This window comes from Macaca thibetana, chromosome 15 (genome assembly GCF_024542745.1).
Source record: "Macaca thibetana thibetana isolate TM-01 chromosome 15, ASM2454274v1, whole genome shotgun sequence".
NCBI lineage: Eukaryota > Metazoa > Chordata > Mammalia > Primates > Cercopithecidae > Macaca > Macaca thibetana.
In genome coordinates this window covers 63,428,485-63,453,141 of record NC_065592.1, presented here as the reverse complement: position 1 = coordinate 63,453,141, position 24,657 = coordinate 63,428,485, and the positions used below count along the sequence as shown (strand labels likewise).

At 39.2% G+C, this 24,657-nt stretch overlaps 2 protein-coding genes across 6 annotated transcripts in view; both read left to right on the top strand.

Moving 5' to 3' along the window:
* SH3GL2 (SH3 domain containing GRB2 like 2, endophilin A1) overlaps positions 1 to 24,657 on the top strand; it is a 796,347-nt gene that overhangs the window by 104,661 nt on the left and 667,029 nt on the right. The gene's annotated exons all lie outside the window — the stretch shown is intronic.
* Positions 15,281 to 24,657, top strand: part of CNTLN (centlein) — a 373,184-nt gene continuing 363,807 nt past the window's right edge. For 2 of the 5 annotated variants that reach the window (XM_050761626.1, XM_050761627.1), the window contains exons 1-2: positions 15,305 to 15,718; positions 22,728 to 22,816. In XM_050761626.1, the coding sequence (XP_050617583.1) occupies positions 15,359 to 15,718; positions 22,728 to 22,816 (449 nt within the window). In that variant the 5' untranslated portion in view covers positions 15,305 to 15,358. Of the gene's footprint in view, positions 15,719 to 22,727; positions 22,817 to 24,657 lie in introns of all 5 variants that reach the window. The other 3 variants (XM_050761625.1, XM_050761628.1, XM_050761624.1) reach the window with 3 other exon arrangements.

Here is a 24,657-nt window from a genome sequence, read left to right as displayed (position 1 = left end):
TTCAGAAATGTGTAATTTCTAAATATATGGGAGATTTTCTAAATATTTCTCTGGGATAGAACCTACTTTCAAGGAAGGTTGCATATTATAGTCCTTTATCTGGCCATATTGCCTGCACACTTAAACGCAAATATACACGTGTATAGACATACATTCACATATATCTGTGTTTTGTTTTTAAAGAAAAGGTGAGAGTGGGTGTTGGTATAAATATCTAGCTACTTCTGCTTTAATATGCTTTTGGTATTTATAAACTGTCTTTACCTATAAAATAAGGACATTTCTAACCATTATTTCCCTTCTAGAATAATTAATCAATTATTTGATCATTTTATATAACATTTTAAGTGTCTTGTTAATTTTTTTGTTCAAGTTATTCAATATGTATTGAATATAAAAACATATCATTCCTAATTATAGAGAGATAATTTTGTCTTTGTTTAAAAAAATAAGCTTGCTTTGCCAAGGGGGCTTAATATTTCAAATTTCATAGGAGCCATTTATTGTCACCAACTTAAAGACCGTTTCTGTTTTAAGAATACATTTTTCTTCGAAATAAAGTCAGAAATTGGAGCATCAGCCATATTACATGCCTCCCCATGCAGTATAAATTAATTTCCAGACTTCTAGGGGCAAACTTTCTTCCTACAAGATCAGAGTGTCAGCAGTGAGCTAGGGAGAGCAGTGGGCTGTTATATGACACCACTGTTCAAAGTGTCAGGTCACATGTAGCACTTTATGAGTGCCACTCCCCCTTTCCTGACTAAAACAAACTATTTTAATGCATTTCTAAAAAGCCAAAAAATACAAAATATTCTTTTAATACAACATGCGTATATGTTTACTACAACTAAATATATTATGCATCTTCCTGTCAAACAGTATCCAATGTGGTGAAATGAAAAACAGTAAATCTGGGCTGGGTGTGGTGGCTCATGCCTGTAATCCCAGCACTTTGGGCAGCCAAGGTGGGCAGATCACCTGAGGTCAGGAGTTTGAGACCAGCCTGACCAACGTGGAGAAACCCCTAAAAATAGTAGGAAAAATTTCTTTACTAAAAATACAAAATTAGCCGGGCATGGTGGCACATGCTTGTAATCCCAGCTACTTGGGAGGTTGAGGCAGGAGAATTGCCTGAAACCAGGAGGTGGAGGTTGCAGGGAGCCAAGATGGCACCATTGCACTCCAGCCTGAGCAACAAGAGTGAAACTCCGTCTCAAAAAAAGAAAAAGAAAAAGAAAAACAGTAAATATTATACATCAGCATTTGTGATATTTATTCCTTCTGTTTAGTTATTTACCTCTAGATTGCAGCATTCAAAACAGAAAATTATATTCAGAGTAAAAACTCTTGACTGGATAATGGAACCTATCATTTTAGGTTTTTCCTATATTTCCTAAAATTACCTATATTAGGTATATTTTTTCCAATATTATTCCTTATCCTTACCTTAGTTCGCCTTCATTTTTGATTGTCATTGTGCTCTCGGCTACACCTGAAGATTTCTCTGATTTTTCCCAAGTTGGGAAGTTAATCCACTTTAAATTCTATTAAACTTTGAAACTCTTTTTCCATTGTCTTGTGGTTTTATTTGTACATTTTAATTTACTGTAATTTTAAAATGTCTCTTTCTAGTTTTGACAAATGTCATACTTTTCCTTGGAAAATTAACATCTACCAAAAAATTACTTCTTAAGGTACATTTATATATCTTAAACGTATATATACATATATAATTCTTAATAGTAAAGAAAGATATTTGGTTAATAACAGATTTACACATTTTCTAAAACTGCTCTAAACAAATGTATAAATATGAACTAAGTACAGTGATTTAGATGGGGGGAAGTTTACAAGAAGATGGCAAGAAATAGGCCAGGCGTGGTGGCTCACGCCTGTAATCCCAGCACTTCGGGAGCCCAAGATGTGTGGATCACGAGGTCAAGAGATGGAGATCATTCTGGCCAACACAGTGAAACCCCTTCTCTATTAAAAATACAAAAGTTAGCTGGGAATGGTGGCATGCACCTGTAGTCCCAGCTGCTCGGGAGGCTGAGGCAAGAGAATCACTTGAACCCAGGAGCCAGAGGTTGCAGTGAGCCGAGATCACTGCACTTTAGCCTGTTGACAGAGTGAGAATCCGTCTCAAAAAAAAAAAAAAAAAAAAAAGGCAAGAAATAAACCCAAAACAGTCATTTCTAAGACTCACAGGTTATTACCAAAATCAATGTTTGTAAATAAATTCTCGTTTCCATTTTAAATTACGCTATTTTATATATATTTTCTTAATACATAGACATAAAATGCACAAAATAAAGATATAGCATGTAAATCTGAAATAAATTTCCTGTTCTGAGGATGTGGAATGATTATTAAAGGTAAGTGAGATGCTTACAATTTCATAACCTGGAATGAGAGATAAACGAAAAGATAAGTGGTTGACAGAGGACTACTTACAGCTATGGCCTCAGCCTCTTAATATTATTTTCAGTTAATAAAATTCAGACAGAAGCAGGAATTTTTAATTTAGACCATAGAAACAATCAAATGGCATAAAACAAATGTCATACAAAATAATTATTGAATGTCATGGCAAGTAAAAATTTTATGCGGCTCTGAATTGACTCCAACTTAAATAAACACAGGAGGATATAAAAAAGGAAAGTCCAACAGAAAGTGATCAGCACATAATTATTATAAAAGAAAGGCAGACTTTCAAATAATTGCCATGCCGTAGAGTAATTTCCATTATTTCACAAACATTTAATTAGTATTTTCCCTAGCATGACAATGGGCCTATAATGACTACCTCTTATACACTGTTATTTTGTTAGGGTTAGACAGTAATTATGAGAGGTAAAATTTCACCCAACATGATAAAAGTTTATTCAGCTGAAATTAAATAAGGATGCTGTTAAAGACTTGCTTCTGGAAAATGCCAAAGCCGAGACTGTCTAGACAAATCTTGAAAGAACACATTATTTTCTGTAATTTTGCACATGTACAGCAGAGGGCACTAATATAATTATAGTAGTTAGTCCTTATGGGAGTAATTATCTGTGATTCTGGGATTCACCGGAAGTAGTAAACTAGAAAGTTTTTCTCATCTTTATCAATGAATAGTTTCCTCCTATCTAAATAGGGAAATTCCATGCATGAAATTTACTTAATTTTTATAGCTGAAGGGCCATAATAATAGAAAGTTAATGTTGATTATTCCCTAAGAAATCAACAACACAATGAGTGATCTTTGAGCATCATAAACTAGCTTCCTCAGAAGGTCAATAACACTCTATCAACCTTTCTCCCTCTTCCTCTTGCTCTCACATAGCTACACTCACCTAGCTACATTTTCTCCCAGAACACCATCCCAGAAATCTGAAAGTGGAAAAACTTTTGGCTATGTTAGCAGCTTTTTATGATACAGTTGAAGCACTGTTTGTAATGATCTCTACAAGGTGATGGAAACTTTGAGACAAGTGGAAAAGAAAAAGACCGACAATTTGCTGTTACAAAAGAATGAGAAAGCTAACCAAAATCATACTCAAAAACGTTGTTTCATCACAGAGTGGGAGAACAGATGGTCAAACAGTTTCTCACTTTCCAGGTTAAATTAATAGAAAAATTGCTACCCTATGCAAAGCATAGAGTGTGTATAATAGAGAAAATTATCACTTGCTTTATGAATTTAAGTGTATTAGATGGATGGTAATACAGACATGATCATAGCAAGTGCCTTGCTTTCCAGAGCTGAAAGTCTAGTGGTAGAGAGCAGACATACTAACACATACTCACTTATGAATTAGGTAAAATGTGCTGAGTCCTGAGAGCATGGGGAATAAAGTATGACTCTGGGAATCTCTAGGAGCCAGAAAGGGCCTGCGGAAACAATGACATTTAAATTGGGCTTTAAAGAATGGGTAGGCATTTTATTAGTTAAAGAAGTGGTGGAAAAATCTACCAGGATGGTAGAAATTGCTCGTGCCAAGGCTTAGAAGCATGAAAGGCTAGTCCCAAAATAAACACATCTCTAGTTTTCAAGGGAACATCCAACTGGAAGCCACAATTGTATATTAGGTAGAAAGTAATTTTATTATGCTATTGAAGTAATTCATTGTGGATGCTTAAGAAATTTAAAAGGGAAGTTAGCTTTGAATTTTAACAGAAGACTTTGTTACTCCCGGAGTGTCTTTAATTGTATGTGGGTATATGGAAGTAGGGAGAGTATTTGTTTCAATGCTGGCTTTTTACTACAGCATTTTCCTATTTTGAGAAGCTGACAGGAGTCAGGAACTTGGCAGCTTGTTTCTGAACGATTGTTGCTCTTGATTCTAGAAATTTCTGATTACTAGCACTTAGCTGGTGTTGTAGTACATTGACTCTGGGAAACATTTTATTTTATAACCAGAAATTGTAGAGGTAATATATATTATTTTTGTTTTTTCTTTTTCTTTTTTTTTTTTTTTTTTTTTTTTGAGACGGAGTCTCGCTCTGTCACCTGGGCTGGAGTGCAGTGGCCAGATCTCAGCTCACTGCAAGCTCCGCCTCCCGGGTTTACGCCTTTCTCCTGCCTCAGCCTCCCGAGGAGCTGGGACTACAGGCGCCCGCCACCTCGCCCCGCTAGTTTTTTTTTTGGTATTTTTTAGTAGAGACGGGGTTTCACTGTGTTAGCCAGGATGGTCTCGATCTCCTGACCTCGTGATCCGCCCGTCTCGGCCTCCCAAAGTGCTGGGATTACAGGCTTGAGCCACTGCGCCCGGCCTATTTTTGTTTTTTCTTCTGGTTACTGCATTACTGTTGAAAAATTAGTTATGGTCAGTTATGTGGTCAGAAGCAAGTGTCCTAAGAGGGGAAAATGAGAACTATTTTGAGATGAAGAATTACTACAGAGCCAGTTACACATATGATTATGGCCTATGTATATTTAAGGGCCTATGAAAATATTTGAGACCTGAAAAATAATTTTTTGGCCTTGAAATACTAAAAAATGACAAAATAAAAAGTAATATATATCTAATTAAGTGCACATAAATGCGACTAACCTCTTAGCTTAATCTTAACCCTTTCCTAGCTATCTAAAACATTTTAATGTGGGATCTAATGCATTTTGTATGTTTGATGTGGTTTCGAGTAAGGCCTCTAAAATTAAATGGTCTTCAAGCTCTTCATATTTATATATCTCTGCTCATTCTATTCATTGCATCCACATCATTTTACATTTCCATACTGTTCCAGGAATCCTAAATTACAAGTATCTACCCAATTGTTTCTAGGGAGATAGCAGGAGACCGCTCCCGTCACAGAAGCCACCGGCCCTGACACTCGGCCTTGATCCCACTTCATTTTTGTTAGTGGAGGCTGGTTAACAGTAACCCAGTTCCCTATGACACTGCTTAGCCTAGGAATCATGTCTGGTTCTGGGAGGTCGAAGAACTGAAAATTGTCAGTGAATCGTATTTCAGTTTACAGATAAATTTTAAGTTATTTCATAGGAGATACATATCAGCTGCCAACTTACATGTTACCTACAATATGATTCTTTTAAATTTGCTTTCTAAAGCTTAGAATTCAATGAAATATATTACATGTTATTTGTAACAGAAACATGTTACAAATCATTAGTAATTTTTTAGTTTGACCCACAAAATCTCATGGATACATAATATATCTGTATTAGGGTTCTCTAAAGGACAGAACAAATAGGGGATCTATCTATCTGTCTATATCTTTATCTATCTATCTATAGACATCTATCTCTCTATAGATATATAAAGGGGAGTTTATTAAGTATTAACTCCCATGATCACAAGGTCCCACAATAGGCTGTCTGCAAGCTGAGGAGCAAGAAAAGCCAGTCTGGGTCTCAAAACTGAAGAACTTAGAGTTTGATATTCCAGGGCAGGAAGCATCTAGCACAGGAGAAAGATGAGACTAGGAAGCCAGGCCCATCTAATCTTTTCATGTTTTTGTACCTGCTTTATATTCTGGCTGGCAGCTGATTAGGTAGTGCCCACCCAGAATAAGGGTGGGTCTGCCTTTCCCAGTCCACTGACTCAAATGTTAATCTCCTTTGGCAACACCCTCACAGACACACCCAGGATCAATACTTTGCATCCTTCAAACCAATCAAGTTGACACTCAGTATTAACCTTCACAATACCTAATTTATTTTAACCACAATTTCAACATTGTTTAAAATATAGTTTCTCCCAAAATAATTAAAAGCAGTACCTGAAACAGCTACTTAACCACCAGTGTTCATAGCAGCATTATATGCAATAGGCAAAAGATGAAAACAACCCAAATGTCCATCAGCAGGTGAGTGGACAGAGAAAATGTAGTGTATAAGATAATGGAATGTATAAAAGATTGAAATTCTGATACATGCTACAATGTGGATGAACTTTGAAAATATTATGCCAAGTGAAATACATCATACATCAAAAGACAAATATTTCATGATTCTTCAAACATAAGGTACCTAGAATAGATAATAGTGCATGACTTACACTGGAAATTCAAGTTGACTCTTGTCAGCGAACATACCAAGCAACTTTGTACCTCTGGTGTTTTGTATTTTCCATTCACACCCTAGACTTTCTGAATAGTTGGTTCCTTCTCATCTTTCAGATTTCAGCTCACATTCTACCTCTTCAGAGGGCCCCTGTTAACTGACTTAATGAAAGTAGTACCTGCCCAGATAGTCTTCGTCACATCACCCTTCTTTCCTTTTTAGCACTTATTACATTCTCTATGTTGTTGTTTGTTAAGTTGCTTACTTGTTTGTCAATTAACTTTCCCCATATGAGTTCATGAAGGTAGAAACTGGTTGGCCTTGGCTTTTCTGTATCTCCAGTGTTAAGCTCCTAGCACATATTAGGTATGCCATACATAATTTGATTAACTACTGACTGAGTAAATAATTGTGAGACATCTTTTGTGCATCCCAGAAGCACAAAGCATGGGATATTTTTTGACAGCTTAACTCAGTGATTCTCAATTCTGGGTGCATGTTAGACTCATCTGGGGAACTCTTAAAAATAAAATAGCAAGGCTGGGTCCCATACCACACCACTGAATCATAATCTCTGGAGATGGGACCCAGGTAACATTCTTTGAAAAGCTCCTTTATGTGATTCTTATCTACAACCATCACAAGGGAACCAGGAGTAACCATCATTCCTTTTTATTTAAACCCCAGGTCAGCTTCTTTCTCTTATTTAAGTCTTTCAGCATGATTTATATTTGGGATTTTCTTGTGGATCACAAAACTTGTTCCCTAGTCATGTGGGTATTTTATCCACTTAGGGATCAGCTTCTTTGAGATTGTAGGATAATAGGCATTTCCTGGGAAATGGTGTGTAAGAATGTGTTATCCCTCACAATCTATAAAGCACTGCAGTGTTCAGTTTTCACTCGACCTTTTGCTTTATGTTCATACCTTCAATGTCCTTGTTGTCTGATAGTCTCCCAGATACTTCCCTGGTGTGCTTCCCAGTCAGTTGAGGTGCTTGCTTAGATATTCTTTCTTTGAAATGCTTTTCTTGACTAGTCTACCTAAAATGGCACCTTACCATTGTTATTACTCACTGTTCTTCCTTGCTTTTTAAGATATATAACATCACTAATTAACAATATATTTATCTGTTTATGATATGTTTTCTCCTAGTAAAGTATAAGCTATGCAAAAGCAAGAACTGTGACTGTTTTATTCATTGCTGTATTCCTAGAAGTGTTCAGTAAATACTTGTTAAAAGAGTTAAGGAATGAGTAAAAGAACAGTGTACTGGCAAAGGGTCCCCACATTGACTGCATTTGTCCTTTTCTGCCTTTTTCTCTTCCCAAGGAATTTGTTGTAGAAGTTTGCTACATCAGAAAACATTGTTTGGGAAAAAGAAATTTTGGTGGCACCAGGAACCATTTTTTTTGTTTGGTTTTTGAGACGGAGTCTTGCTCTGTCGCCCAGGCTGGAGTGCAGTGGCCGGATCTCAGCTCACTGCAAGCTCCCACTCCCGGGTTCATGCCATTCTCCTGCCTTAGCCTCCTGAGTAGCTGGGACTACAGGCGCCTGCCACCACGCTTGGCTAATATTTTGTATTTTTAGTAGAGATGGGGTTTCACTGTGTTGGCCAGGATAGTCTCGATCTCCTGACCTCATGATCCACCCACCTCAGCCTCCCAAAGTGCTGGGATTACAGGCGTGAGCCACCACACCCGGCCACCAGGAACCAACAGTTTCATTTCCCACCAACAGTAGTTAGCATACTGCTACTATGTGATCAATTTATCTCAAATATTAATTTTGATATCTGATACTCCACAAAAACATTCTCTGTTCATAGCAAAGCACTGTCTACTAAAGTGAGATATTAGTAACTACCATGAGGAATGTCCATTAATTGCTGAAGGCAATAACTTCTGTGGCTTATAGAAAGCTAGCTGATAGACATTTATCAAGTGCTTCCTGTGTTAGGGCATTGTGATAGGTATCATGAGTGATAAAGAAAAAACGGGCATTTTCTTCCATCTAGGATCTTATAATCTCTAAATATATAAAAATAAATATAGAACTACCAATCATATGTAAATGAAATATGAAAAGAATTATACAATTATAAAAGAGATGCAAAATATAAAATTAATGCAAAAGAAATTGAGTACATATTATCTTGGAATATGTAATATATAGGATAATCAGAATTACCTAGTGTAGTCTAGACCTTCTGGAAACTGGGTTTAATGAAGAATATGAAGATGATAAAGTACGTACATAGACACATTCCCTTTGGTGCTTGTAGAGGGGTTTCTGTTTAAAAGCCTAACTCTTTGCCTAACTCTTGCCTGAATTCTGTTCCCTCTACTTTGTAGTGTGTGATTCACTTTTTATTTATTTTTGTTTTGGAGACGGAGTCTCGCTCTGTCGCCCAGGCTGGAGTGCAGTGGCCGGATCTCAGCTCACTGCAAGCTCCGCCTCCCAGGTTCACGCCATTCTCCTGCCTCAGCCTCCCGAGTAGCTGGGACTACAGGCGCCCGCCACCTCGCCTGGCTAGTTTTTTGTATTTTTTAGTAGAGACGGGGTTTCACCGTGTTAGCCAGGATGGTCTCGATCTCCTGACCTCATGATCCGCCCGTCTCGGCCTCCCAAAGTGCTGGGATTACAGGCTTGAGCCACCGCGGCTGGCCTTTTTTTTTTTTTTTTTTTTTCTATTTTGCAGGCTTGTTGTAAATTAATGTCCAACCAGCTTCCGTGAGAACAACATAAGAGCTGTTACTTTGAATCATTTATTGTCCATAATAGGATGCAATTTGGGCCGCATCCCAATTGTTGCTTATGAGACTACCTTGGCCTCTTGAGCTAGATATATCATGTTTGCCCCTCCAGATTGTCTCCTGATGTTTCCCACCCTGCCCCACGTCCCAGTGGGCTGACCTGTAAAAACGGGTTGGGTTCAGCAAGTGGGGAGCACAGGAGGAGGTGGGTATGAGGGAAGAAGTTGGAGCATTTGTTCCTTTGGCTCTGAATTTCCAGAGTCTGTGCCTCTCACCAGACAGCTCTCTGTACCCAGCCCTTCTGTCCGCTGGTACCATTAGCTGCTCTTTATCTCATTCCTTCAAGCCTAGGGTGCTAACATTTCCCATCCTTTAAGACGCCTCAGGGTGGCTGGGCATGGTGGCTCTCGCCTGTAATCCCAGCACTTTGGGAGGCCGAGGCGGGCGGATCACGAGGTCAGGAGATGGAGACCACAGGGAAATCCCGTCTCTATTAAAAAAAAAAAAAAAAAAATTAGCCAGGCGCGGTGCGGGTGCCTGTAGTCGTAGCTACTTAGGAGGCTGAGGCAGGAGAATGGCGTGAACCCGGGAGGCGGAGCTTGTAGTGAGCCGAGATCGCGCCACTGCACACCAGTCTGGGCGACAGAATGAGACTCCATCTCAAAAAAAAAAAAAAAAAAAAAAGAAGCCACAGGGTATGGTGTGTTTCCCTCATTTTCTCAGTCCTACTCTTACCTTTGTAATTAGTCCTTGTTTTAACTGTTCCTTGAAGTACTCAATGGGTTGTACTCTTGATTGATCACCTCACCAAGCAGAAAAGGAATTGACCCTCTGATAGTAAGATGACATGTATGTTTCTCATCCTTGTGACTGGAATCAGTGCCTCTGTGTGGGTTACTTCAACACATTCAGTAGAAGTGGGATTCTGCCATTCAATATTGCTGCCATCTCCTTGGCCATTTGATAAAATTTATCTCCTATTGCTAACATGGAAGATGAGGATAAAACAGTCAACTACTGGTATGGACTAAGAAAATCAGAAAGTTTGGAATTGGCTGCTGTTATTGAAAGTCTGCTATGTGTCATAAGTGGGTATGTGACACATCAGGATGATGTTGGGTTGGGAAAAAGTGCTATTTCTCTGGTTACAGAAGCCCCCTTACTAAGGCAAAGGAGTGGTGGTGATTGAAGAGGTGGCATTCTGGATCAACAGGCAAAATGCTTGTGACTGTGTGTGTGTGTAAGTGTGTGAGACCACTGTAATGTGGAATAAGTAGGAATCTTCAAGACAGAAATATCAAACCAGGTCACTGGCAGTGGAAAAAGAAGGCCTTCATGTTTAGGATAAAATCAGGGGAGAAAAAGGGCTGGAAGAACTGGAGTACTTTTGCAATATTGCCTTGAGGATAAACAATATTCTATTAAAATACCTAGGACCATGGGTGTATAATCCCATCTATTAGGGTGGAGGAAATGTAAATATAAATGAGAAGGCTGAAAAAGTAGGGTGTTACCTCTCTCTGGTCATGTGTTGAAATGAAGAGGTGAAACTATGCAACCCTGTGTTTTGTGGAACCAGCTGAACTTCTCAGGGAACCTAGGACTATATTCCAAACTTTGCTGAACTAAATAAGCTGATACAAGTTACTCAAACCTAAGGCTTACAGGTTACTTCCCCCCCTGCCCCCACCGAACAACACACACACTTAGAGTTGGGGTTCAGTGGAGACAATTTTTGCTTATAATTAGAAAAAACGACAGTTGTTTGAACAGTTTTGGACTGTTTGGCAATCTTTGGAGATGAAAATGGAAACTGAAATTCTGTCATAGCTCTGTTGGGTCATAATTTTTGAACAGGAACTGATGATGTCTCCTTGTATACCTATAATTGGGACCTAGAGCATTCTCAGGACTGATCAGGGGATCAATAGTTGCCAGGAATTGCTCAATCAAAATTGCAGTAATTGAAAGCACAAAACAATCCTCTTTATTTACTTCTACTAACTTCTGGATTGAGATTTGTCCACACTAGGCTGTCATGATGCATCTACTACTGACTCAAGCATCACATCGGCACATTCTAGCTTATGGGTTTTTCTTTTGATGCTGAAGCAAGTGATTCTTGATTTAAATCTCTAGGACATGGCAAACACTAAAAACTGAGATAAATTCTTAAAATGATACGAAAAGAAATCTAAGATGTTTGAGGTCTTACCAATACCTAATAATGTTTTAAAACTTAATTAAATTATGCTGACCAAATAAAGATTACACAAAATTGGTAAAGCAGAAATACATGGGTCTTAAAATTCTGCATTCTTTCTGGAAACAAAGAAACATAAAGGCTGAGAAACTGCTTATACATTTTTTCTCTTTTAAAACAGAAGTTAAAAATAAATTTTAAAAATTAAAGTAAAAGAGGCAATTTAAATGCGATATTAATTTACATATTTCTTTCCTTATTTCCCAATGTTTCAACTATACAATGATGATATTGAGAGAATCTCTCAATATCATCATTGTATAGTTGAAACATTGGGAAATTCTCTATTCTAATATACTTCATCCTCAGCAGACTTCATTATGTATTTCTTCAGAACAGAGAGTATCACTTTTAAATATTTGGACAAAGAGTTGAACAGGAAAAGCACCTTGATTGTTTTGCACATTTTTATTCACATAGTAGTGCAGATATTTAACTTATTCTTCTGAGTCACAAGTGTTTATATTTAACATTTCATCCGTTTCTGTCATTTCAGCAAATAACTAATACAAGAAAGAACTCCTTATGCATAGTTCTGGAAATGTGCATGTTTCTTTTCTTAAAAATTGTCTGCCAATAAAGAACTTTTATAACTCTACAACAAAAAGACAAATAACCCAATTAAAAAATAGTCAAAGAACTTGAATGAATAGATATTTCTCCAAAGAAGAGAAACAAATGTCCAACAAATACATGAAAATATGCTCATTGTCATTAGTCATGGGGAAAAATGCAAATGAAAACCACAAAGAGACACCACTTTACACCCACTAGACTGGCCATAAACAAACAACACTGCATGTTCTCACTCACAGGTGGGAACTGAACAATGAGAACACATGGACACAGGGTGGGGAACATCACACATCGGGGCCTGTCGTGGGGTGGGGGTAGGGAGGAGGGATAGCTTTAGGAGATATACCTGATGTAAATGATGAGTTAACGGGTGCAGCACACCAACATGGCATATGTATACCTATGTAACACACCTGCATGCTATGCACATGTACCCTATAACTTAAAGTATAATAATAAAAGAGCAAAAAAAAAAAAAACACAAAACAAAACAAAAAATAAGCGTTGGTGAGGATGATGAGAAATTAGAATGCCAATACATTGCTTATAGGAAGGTAAAATGACACAACCACTGTAGAAAATAATTTGGTGATTCCTCAGTAAATTAAACATATGACCTAGACATTCTACTCATAGGTATGTAAACAAAAAATTGAACATCAATGTTCAGACAAAAACCTGTACATGAATGTTTACAGCAGCTCTATTCACAATAGGCAAAAGGCAGAAAGAACCACTGTATGGTGTATTTTCAGCTATAAAAAAGAATGAAGTACTGATACATGCCACAACATAGATGAACCTTGAAAACATTATGCTAATAAAAGAAACCAGACAGAAAAGGTCACCTATTGTATGGTTCCATTAATATGAAATATCCAAAACAGGCAAAACCATAGAGATGTAAAGGGAATTAATGGTTGTTTGGGGCTTGGGGGTGGTGAGAATGTGGAGATACTAATGTGGGTATGTGGTTTCTACCTCCGGTGATGAAAATGTTCTGTAACTAGGTAGTGGTGGTGGTTGCCTAACATGATGAATGTAGTTAAGGCTACTGATTGTTCTTTATTTGTAGCCATTTTATTTATTTATTTATTTTTTGAGACAGTCTCACTTTATCACCCAGGCTGGAGTGCAGTGGTGTGATCTCGGCTCACTGCAACCTCTGCCTCCCATGTTCCGATGATTGTCCTGCCATGGCCTCTCTAGTAGCTGGGATTACAGGCATGCACCACCACTCCCAGCTATTTTTTGTATTTTTAGCAGAGACGGGTTTTCACTATGTTGTCCAGGCTGGTCTCGAACTCCTGATCTCAAGTGATCGGCCAGCCTCAGCCTCCCAAAGTGCTGGGATTGCAGGCGTGAGCTACCGCACCTGGCCTATTTGTAGGCATTTAAAATGCCTACAATGGTAAATTTTATGTTGTGTATTTTGTGTGTTTTGCTCCAATAAAGACAAAATTTAAAAAAATGCCTAGTCAAAGAGTAAGGATATTATCCTTTTGGGGGGTCACATATACAAATTTATGCCACTGCTTTTCGAAAGAATCTTTTAATGATCAGGTGAAATGATGTCCTTTGGAGTGAATGACATATAGTAATTAAAAATGTGCATTAATACTGATTTGGGGCCAAACATGTAACTTATGTTGTTAGACTTGCCAGTCTTAAGTCTAGTGAAATCTCACAGGCTATCAAGACCAAATGTTGTATTTCAAGTCACAGGTGTGGAGACAGGGTAGCGATCAAAGTACAGGTTTTCAGAGTTAAGTGAAATTCAGTGAATTCAAAGCCTAGCTTTTTCTGATACCAGACATGGAATTTCAGAGAAGTTACAGTAATCTTGCAAGTCTGTTTCCTCACTAGTAAAAATGGAGATAGATAATAATCTAATTGAAGGTGACATATGTATTGAGTTCATATATGATAAGTGCTTAACACTGGACTCAGCATATGGTAAATGTTCAGTAGATTAGCTAGTTCTAAGACAGGCTTATAAACATACTTTTTCTAATGTACCCTTTTATAAATTTTTGTAAGGAATTCACCTTCAGTTTGAAGGAAGTCCACTTACCTTGCTTGACTTGGCAGGATTCTAATTGGGAGGGTGTCTTTTGGCATCCTGACTAGATTCTCATGCACAGACAGTGATTTTTTGATTAAATGAAGTTAACAGTAAAGTGGTGATCTCTCTACTTCTACTCTCAACCCCCATCTCAGCTTTCCCCAAGTATTCTGGAACCCTTTCTGAAGAAGAGGGCAGTTCTAACTTTCAGGAATGTTCTGGTGCCAGCTCAGTATGCATCTGCTTATTAATCTTATCAATAGTAACAAAGTATTTGAAGGGCAAAGAAAGAGAAGATTATTGCCTATTTGAAGTTTATAAAGAAAGCCAGAAGAAAAAGAAAAAAAAGAGAACAAACGATAAAGTAGGTCTTGTTTCTTCAACCACGCTCCAAATTACTGATTTTAAACTGCTCCAAGGACCCAAACTGTTCAGCAATGTGGGCTACACTCCCTCTGATACCCAGCCAAGGCGTAAAGAAGCTGACATAAAAACTCAAAGGAAATCATGACTCTTGCAAAACAAAAGACAAAGGGTGTACAAAGGATCATCATTCAAGTTCGAAACCTGCTTGATAGTCCCAGCTCAGCACAAGGCTTTCCACATCTCCTTGACATTAGTCAGCTGGATGTCAGCTGTACTTACAGCAGTTTTGCCAAGGGGTGTGAAGAAAACACTTAAGTGTAAAACTTATGCCTTGATCCTCAAGGAACTTACAATAGCGCTGGAGAGATTAGCCGTGTAACTGACACTCCAGGGCGGTCAATGAAACGTGACACACGAGTTGGCAGGGACCTTGAAGGAGAGGGATTTCACAGTTAAGGATCATTTGTGGCTGGGGGCTTGTCAAGGAAGGCTTTAAGAGGTGGGATGGAAGTGGCGGGCAGGGCTTTAGATGGGCGGGAAATCCAGGCGATCCTGGCCAAGGACTCAGGCACAGGACCTCTGGATGGCCCGCCCGGCTGACCGGCCTTACCCTTTCGGGCCACGGCGCGTGCGTACCCCAACGCTCGCGCTGGGCGCATTGCCCGCGGGAAGCGGGCCAGGGCCACAGAACACGAGACACCGCTGGCCAAGGCGGGAAAAGACTCGCGCATGCGCGGCTCAGCATTCCGGGCTTGCCGGGTTGGGGAAAGGGAGGTGGAGTTTCCAACAGGGAACTTGACCCGTTAGCTGCTGCAGCCATGGCGGCGCGTTCGCCTCCCTCACCGTACCCTCCGCCCCCAGCGCGACAGTTGGGCCCCAGGTCCCCACGTGTTGGGCGGGGAGCTGAGGTACACGCAGTGCGCAGTGAGGCCTCGGGTTTTGCCGGCGCAGCGCGGGAGGTGGTCGCGGACAAAAGTGATAAAATCTGGCTGGGCGAAGAAGGGTCAGGGGGCCGGCGAGGGCCTGGTGGGGCAGCTCCGGCTCATGCTCCCCTCCTCAGCGCGCCCATGGGGTCCAGACGGCTAGAGGGCATCTCGATAGAGGAGGCGATGGTGACCCGGACGCAGCTGCTGGAGGAAGAGCTGAGCAGCCTAAAGGAGGAGTTGGCCCTGTGTCAGGTATCGAGGACTCTCGCAGCCGGCCTTTCCCCACCACAGCGGGGCCGGGACCCTTGGGGAGGCGCGCCCTTCTCCCTCTGCCTGGGGACCTACCCCGCCCCGCCCGGCGGCGCTCCCTCTCGGCTGCACACCCTGCTAAGCCTGTGGCCAGGGGCTGGAGAGACGCCACTGCGCCCGGCTCCCCGACGGCTCCCCGACCCCGGGCCCCTGCCCCTTTCCGAACAGCGGCCAGACAGGCTTCGCCTCCGCGCCGGGGTTTGGTTTTGGTCACTTGGATACTCGCAGTCGCATCCCCTCCCGTTCCCACAAAGCCCAAGTTCTTGGTGGTGACTATAGCCAATACCTGCCTGGGGCCCAGAAGTGACATGCAGTCCACTAGTTGAAATACACAGGAAAGTGTAAACACTTTTGTTAAAGTAAAATCCATCGATGAAGGAGCCTGTTTTTAAAATTTCAAACCCACACTTGGCTTTGTTTTTACCCAAACTTAAGTTGTAAACACAGACCAGTAACGTTTACAAAGTCTCAGAGCCGGGAACTTACAATAGATAATGCTTGGTATTTACTAACCAGCTATAGTAATTCCGCGGTCCTTGAGTGAGAAATCCCATTTTCATGTGATATTGCCAGTGAAAAACATTTGCTAAATCAATTGCATTAACATTACTTTCCTGTTTGTAGAGTTTTTGTAAGGATGGACTTGACTATACTCCTGTTTAAAGAGATTGAATTTTCCTTTAGTTTTGCATCCCTACCATCATCTCTTTTGATTTTACCAGAACCTTCAGATAGGGTTGGGAGACTGGATGTGGGAAACTCACTAAACAGTAGATGTTTAAGTCACTCTGCCTTCAAGGTAGAAACCAGTTAGGAACTGCTGAACATCAAAGTAACTTTGTGAACAGTATCATCAGTTTAATAAAACAATTCATGAAATTCATTCTTTTTTTTTTTTTTTTTGAGATGGGAGTCTCGCTCTGTCACCCAGAGTGGAGTGCAGTGGCACTATCTTGGCTCACTGCAAGCTCCGCCTCCTGGGTTCACGCCATACTCCTGCCTCAGCCTCCCCAGTAGCTGGGACCACAGGTACCCGCCACCACACCCGGCTAATTTTTTGTATTTTTACTAGAGATGGGGTTTCACCATGTCAGCCAGGATGGTCTTGATCTCCTGACCTCGTGAACCGCCCGCCGTTGCCTCCCAAAGTGCTGGGATTACAGAAATTCATTCTCTCATAGTTTGTTCTGTTGAATTCTTTTGCCCGTTTTATAGGTCCTTGCTGACTGAGTAGAGGGTGTAAAAATGGGACCATCTTCAAATCGAATATGCCTTTGGTTGAACAAGGTTGGGACATTTTCTGTGGTGCCCACTTTTCATTTTCCCATTTTTCTGTTCTTCGTTGGATAAGGAGCAAAGGGATCAATAAATGGCAACAATGAATTGAAACATTTGTCATCTGCCGCCCTCACCCTTTGGGGAGTTTTAAGATGTGAACCCTTTAATACTCTTGAGTCCTAATTATTTTCCACTCTCTTTCCTCCCACCTCTGCCTCCCCACATAGTTAGGCCTTTAGCTGGCTAAGGAGCTAAGATACTTACTTTTTTATGAATGACTTGGTTAAGTAAGTCAGTCTGTTAGAAACAGCCTGATGAACCTCTTCCCGCAAACACATTTTTAAAAATGCGGCTCCAAACATGGTATTGGCTTTTGTGACCTAGGACGTATATAGACTAGGAAAATGATTGACATACTCTTGGCAAATATGAGAATACAGAGATGGTCATAAGAGTCTGGAATGATTATTTCTTAGATTTTGTAATATTAATACTCTTATAATTGTAGGCAGTATCCCGCACCATAAAAGCCTTAGTCAAATGAGACACCTGCTCTTGGGGAATCTTGGGGAAAAAGAGTAATTGAACTCCCAATTGTTTTGTAAAAAAGCATTTAGGTGATTAAATATTCACTTTTACATCTTTTAAAGTTTATTCTCCCGCTTATTTGTTCAGCTAGAAATGACAGTACCCAAGAATACATAACATTAAAACTGCTGAAAATTACAACTTGAAGTAAAATTCATTTTGTATCTCAACCTAGTAAGGACACACACATATACATATATTTTCAGAAAGAATACATTCCCTAACATTGTGTGGGCTGATATTTTTTCAGTTCTGTTCCTTTAAAAAATGCTGTCCAGATCTAAATTAATTTCAGAACCCAACAATGCTTGAAACATATAGTTTGGGAAAAAGAACACTGCTAATTAGTCCATTGTCATAAGTAGTAGCTTCATTTAATTTGTTTTGCTTTCACATTCCACTTACGGGAATTCAATGATGTGTGCTTGGTGAAGTTTGAGTAATTCCCCATACCATTCTGCCTCATTGGAATGCCTCAGAACAAGCATGTAATAGAAAGTAATCAGACGTTTCTCCTAATATCAGCATCTCATCCCACTCTAAGTGATTGTATTATCTAATTAAACTTTTAAACAATATGGCTTCCTGATTAGCAAGTAAACTATAAATAATGCCTACCTGGAGAAAAAGTGACTAATTTCAATGAGGGAAGAAAAGCTGTCTGCATTGCACTTACTGAGAGTAGTAGGTTAGCTTCCAAATGTAGCTTTTTCCTAAGGAATCTTTCAAGGGTGTTCCAAAGGGCAATTTTGCATCCATGACATTTAATACCCTATTTCACTAATTTAGAACCCAACTCCACTACATTTTTAATTTTGATTATATATTTTTAAAAATTATTATTTGATTCTGGTCGGAAGTTACATAGTGAGAATAAAGAATTTTTTTTTTTTTTTTTTTTTTGAGATGCAGTCTCGCTCTGTTGCCCAGGCTGGAGCGCAGTGGCGTAATCTGGGCTCACTGCAACCTCTGCCTCCCGGGTTCAAGCTGTTCTCCTGCCTCAGCCTCCTGAGTAACTGGGATTACAGGCGTGCACCACCACGCCGGCTAATTTTTGTATTTTTAGTAGAGACAGGGTTTCACCATGTTGGTCAGGCTGGTCTCGAACTCCTGACCTTGTGATCTGCCCGCCTTGGCCTCCCAAAGTGCTGGGTGTGAGCCACTGCGCCTGGCCTGAGAATAAAGAATTTTATAATGACAGTAGTTTGGGAGGCTGAGGTGGGTGGATCACTTGAGGTTGGGAGTTTGAGACCAGCCTGGCCAACATGGTGAAACCCAGTCTCTACTAAAGTACAGAAATTAGCAGAGTGTGGCAGCATGCACCATTAATCCCAGCTACATGGGAGGCTGAGGCAGGAGAATTGCTTGAACGTGGGAGGTGAAGGTTGCAGTGTGCTGAGATTGCGCCACTGCCCTCCAGCTTGGGCAACAGAATGAGACTTTGTCTCAAAAAAAAAAAAAAAAAAAGGAATTTTATAATGAGTAATCTTAGGTTTTTGTTTTTTGTATTCATTTTATTTGTGACGGTCTCCCTCTGTCACCGGTGCTGGAGTACAGTGGTGCAGTCCTGGCTCATTGCAGTGTTGACCTCCTGGGCTCAAAGGATCCACCCACCTCAGCCTCCAGAGTAGCTGGGACTGCAGGTGTGTGCTACTACGCTAGGCTAATTTTTGTATTTTTTGTAGAGATGGGGTCTCTGTCTCCCTGTGTTGCCCAGATTGGTTTCGAACTTCTGAACTTAAGCCATTTGTCCATCTCAGCCTTATAGGGGTGCGCTACCACATCTGGCTAAGGTTTTTATTTTTGTTATTTAAAAAGAACATCGTTTAGTGCCTGAAGGAAAAATATAAAGAGAATATGAGTGATTGATAGTAGTTAGTTTCCTTGTATTAATGTCTGGAACAGTTTGAAAACTAGTTCTGTGTTTTTTTGGGGGGGAATTTTTTTTTGTATATGAAAGTTTTTTTTAATAATTCTAGATGTAATCCAAATTGAACATAATATATCATTTAAATAACTAAAAAATTCACAAAACTCATATATAATGCAGTTCCACACTCCATTTGTAACATTTTATTGTTCACAAAAGAATTTTTTTTCATATCACCAGACTTACTGTACAGCATGGTGTTATAGTTAATAACAATAGATTGTGTACTTGAAAATTACTAAGATAATAAATTTTAAATGCTCTCATCACAAAAAAATGGTGGGTGTATGAGGTAATGGTTATGTTTTCTTCTTTGTTTTTTGAGATAGGGTCTTGGTCTGTTGCCCAGGCTGTATGGTGGCACGATCATGGCTCATTGTAGCCTTGACTTCCCGGGCTCAGCGATCCTCCCACCCTCAGTCTCCTGAGTAGCTGGAACTACAGGTGTATTCCACTACGACTAACTAATTTTTAAGTTTGTAGCGATGGGGGTCTCACTATGTTGCCCAGGCCAGTCTCAAACTTCTGGACTCAAATGATCCCCTCCCATCTTGGCCTCCCAAAGTGCTGGGATTACAGATGTGACCCACTGTGCCAGCCCTAATGGTTATGTTAATTAGCTTGATTTAACCATTCTAAAATGTATACATAAAACATGTTGTATGCCATAAATATATGCAATTTTTATCTGTCGATTAAAAAATACTAAAAACCAAAAATTCCAGAAGAAGAAATGGGTAAATACATTTCTAATCTTGAAATAGAGAAGGCTTTTCTAACTGGTACATGAAGTCCATAAGCCATAATGGAAAAGATGGATACATTTGAGTATGTAAAATTAATAACTTGCTTTTTCAAAAAAATCAATAAGCAACAACAGACTGGGAAGAACATTTTTGACAATGGGTAGACACAAGTCTGATTTTAAGATTTCCTCTAAGTTTCCAACAGCACTTATATTTCATTGACAGAACATAGTCGTATAACCCATAAGGCAAGAGAGATCGGTCTGTTACTTGGGCAGAATTGTTTCTGTAACCAAAAAGAGAGAACGGATGATGGAGATAGAAATTGAGGTATCTGCCACACAAGTAAAATGAAATCACTAAACATACAGGATTATTAAACGAAATGTGCTGTGAAAACAAAATTGCAACTGGAAAAGGGGTTACTAGAGACTTGGGAGTTTTGGTGACTATGATAGTAGTCAGGGAAAAATTCACTTGAGATATTATTTAAGATTTAAGCAAAGACTTGAATGAAGTGAGGGAATACTCTATGTGAAAATGTGATGGATGATGCAGTATGTGCATTGGCCCTGGTTCAAGTAGAGTAAGAACGTCTGTGTGAGCAAGGAGGAAAGTGACGGCTGAGGTTGGGAAGGTGTATATGGGCCAGGCCATATGGACTCTTGTAGCCTTGACACAGAGTTTGGATTAGTTTCCTAATTTGATGGAAACCCACTGGAGAGTTTTGAGTTAGAAGGCTGTGAGACCATGGTGGAGAGCTGGGCAAGAGACGGAATTGACTTGGACTGGGGTGATAGTGGTAGAAGTGGTGAGAGTGGTCAGAATTTGCCTATAATGTAGATAAAGACAGTAGGGTTTGTTGATGATTGGATATGAAGTGTGAGGAGAAAAGAATAACCAAGATTGGCCGGGCACGGTGGCTCATGCCTGTAATCCCAGCACTTTGGGAGGCTGAGGCAGGTAGATCATGAGGTCAGGAGTTCGAGACCAGCCTGGCCAATATGGTGAAACCCTATCTCTACTAAAAATACAAAAATTAGCTGGGTGTGGTGGTGCGTGCCTGTAGTCCCAGCTACTCAGGAGGCTGAGGCAGAAGAATCACTTGAACCTGGGAGGCAGAGGTTGCAGTGAGCTGAGATTGCGCCACTGCACTCCAGCCTGGGTGACAGAGCAAGACTCCGTCTCAGGAAAAAAAAAAAAAAAAAAGAATAATCAAGATTGACTCCTAAGTTTTAGATCAACCTAACCCTAACACCCAGCTCACGGGCAGGCTGCATGTAGCCCAGGATGGCTTTGAATGCGGCCTAACACAAATTATTAAACTTTCTTAAAACATTATGATATTTATTTTGCAATTTTTTTAGCTCATTAACTATTGTTAGTGTTAGTGTATTTTATATGTGGCTCAAGATAATTCTTCTTTCACTGTGGCCCAGGGAAGCCAAAAGATTGGATACTACTGTTTTAGATCTTTGAATAAACGAATAGATGGCAGTATCAATTTCTGGGAGGGAGAGGGGCAGATTTGTGAGAGGGTAAGGAACCAATAATTTTATTTTGGACAAGTTAAATTTAAGATATCTATTAGGTTTTCAAGTGGAATTATTGAATATGCAGTTGGAGATAATTATGGAATATGCAGTTGAATATGCAGTCTGGACCTAAGAGTAGAGGAAATGACTCTAGATAGAAATGTGCGAGTCTCAGTGTAGCGTTGGTATTTAAAATCATGGGTCTGATATAAGGTCACCCAGGGCAGTGGTTCTCAACCCAGAGTGCACAGATTCACTCAAGGCACTTTTAAAACATAGTGATGCTTGGATCTAACCTAAGACCAATTAATCAGAATCTCTAATTCGTCCCTATTTTTTAAAAGCTCCCCAAAAGGGATTCCTGTCAGCCAAGGTTAATAACAACTAACCTAGGTAATAAGGACTGAAATTACCCATTGTCCTTTGGATTTGGCAACATAGAGGAACTTGAATAATGATTTTATCATAATGGTGGGGAGGAAAATCTTACTGGGAAGCATTATAGAGTGAATGGGAGATAGGAAATAGACATAGTAATTAGAGGCAACTCTTTCAGGGAGTTTTGATAAAAGGGGAGCTGAAAATGGGGCAGCGGTGAGGGAAGTTTCCTTTTAGAGCAAATTTAATTAGATATTTAGCATTTCAACAGTTGTATCCCAAAATATAGGTGATAGAAATAGTAAAAGTGAATGTGGATTACCTGTGTAATAACTTTTTAAAATAAAGCTTTCCCCCATACCTTTAAAGAGAGTCAGTTGGTGTAGTTATACAACTAGGGATCAAGTAATAGGTTTTTCATTTTAAAATTTAATGTAGTATCTTATTTCACTATCACTACAAAGCAATGCATCTAAATTCTCTTTTATTTCTTTAAGGCTGATAAAGAATTTGTATGGTCTTTGTGGAAACGTCTCCAGGTGACAAACCCAGATCTCACACAAGTGGTCAGTTTGGTTGTGGAAAGGTGAGCTCTCAAATTATTTTTTCATGAGTATTTGGTGTGTTGAGTTTGTTTCTCTTCATTATTAAAGTTAATACTTGTCATTAATCTCCTAAAGAGATCCATTTAATGTCTAAATAAATGTGGAGCCAAAAATTAAAATTGTTGGATAATGAAGGGTGCCAGTTCACCAAGTATAGGTAGGCCCTATTCCTGTTCATATTCTGACGTATTTGGAGAGTGTGTAGTTAAGAGATAAAACTATGTGTTAAATACTGTGTGTGTGTGTCTTGAGCTGTTACAGTTCAACCTTAAAAATCGGCGAAGTCCCTGTTGTTTGACTTTTTACTCATAGACTGCCTCTATAGGGAACTTACTAGACGTGACTCAGTTTTCCCCTGAGATAACTGCAGTGTGTAATTGAAAGCCTGGGATGACCTTGCCGGTGTAGACTAAGTGTTCTGGAGTAGATTAAGGGATTTTACTTAGCACTCCATATTATCCTGTAGGAACTGTCCATTTAACTGTAGATTGTTGGGCCTCTTCTTGGTCATTAGAAGCAGTGGAATGATCCTGGGTTCTTCCTATCAAACATTTGGTATATTCCCATGACACTTAGCACAGCAATTAAAACACTTGCTTTCCTAGTAAATGGATTTCGTTATACTTCTTAAATGAGAAGCTAAACATATGGATACCTTTTCCTTTTCCTTTTTTAAAAATTGGAATCGTGATCCTAAAATCTGAATATCATTTTTCATTACTTGAATTATATTCACCTTTGGAGTCTCTAGTCCTGGGATCATTCCAGTGTTGTCTGAAATTTGACTTGTTAAAAATCTGTGATACATGCCTGAGTATGTCTAATTTTACCATCTTTGGTTATTATGAACACTTAAAATAGTATAATCAGTTTCTTCTCATGTGGCTTGTATGTCTGATTCATCAATCATTTTTTTTCCTTCTGATGATCAGAATTAAGTCTTTTGTTGAAGTACCCTTATTACTTCCTCAATCATTTTTGAGATGAAATGTGATCACTCTCAGACTCCCTCTGTTTTTTTAGTAGAATAAGCCTTCTAGAGAAGCCTTGGGACTTCAATTGTCATTTCCATGATTCTTTATTCTCCCCTCCTTTTATTTGTTATTTTTTAAAACTTTCTAAACCTATCCATAATTTTTACTTTTCTCCTGGTTAAACAGAAGCATATATTCAATTATTGTTAGTTCATTTTCCTCATCCTTTACAATGTCTATTTTTCATATTTATAATATACAAAGTATACATTCATATAACATACAATTTATAAATAAACATACTGTATATGAGAGGTAGGTGTTCAAAAGTCTTTTGTTGATAAGGTGTAATGAGAAATTTTGGAGATTACTGTTTTATAACTGTGACTCTCAAAATTTAGTGTGCACAAGTTATACTTGGAGAATTTATTAAAATGAAGATCTCTGGGCCTTTTACCTGATCTACTGAATCTCTAGGGGTGGGATCTAGGTTTAAAATAAAGTTTAAAATAACATTTCCAGGTAATTCTGGTGTCTGTAGATTACACTGTGAGATTCCTTGGATTTTGAGTTTATTTTTGAAATTAGAAACTATAAGTGGCATTTATAATTTTATTACTATGTAAATACTTCCTAGAGAACCATGTAGTATGTTCACATCCACTGAGAAGTGAAAATGATATGCCAAATACTCAACCCATGTCTGTTAAAAATAATGTTCTAAATATCAAGGTCAAACAGATGATCTTTCTGTGTAGTCTATTAATTGTCCAAATTATGATCCATTTAGGTCTGTTTAATTTTTAAACCATGGACTTCCTGGACAGCATTCCCCCCTGGAATTTCTC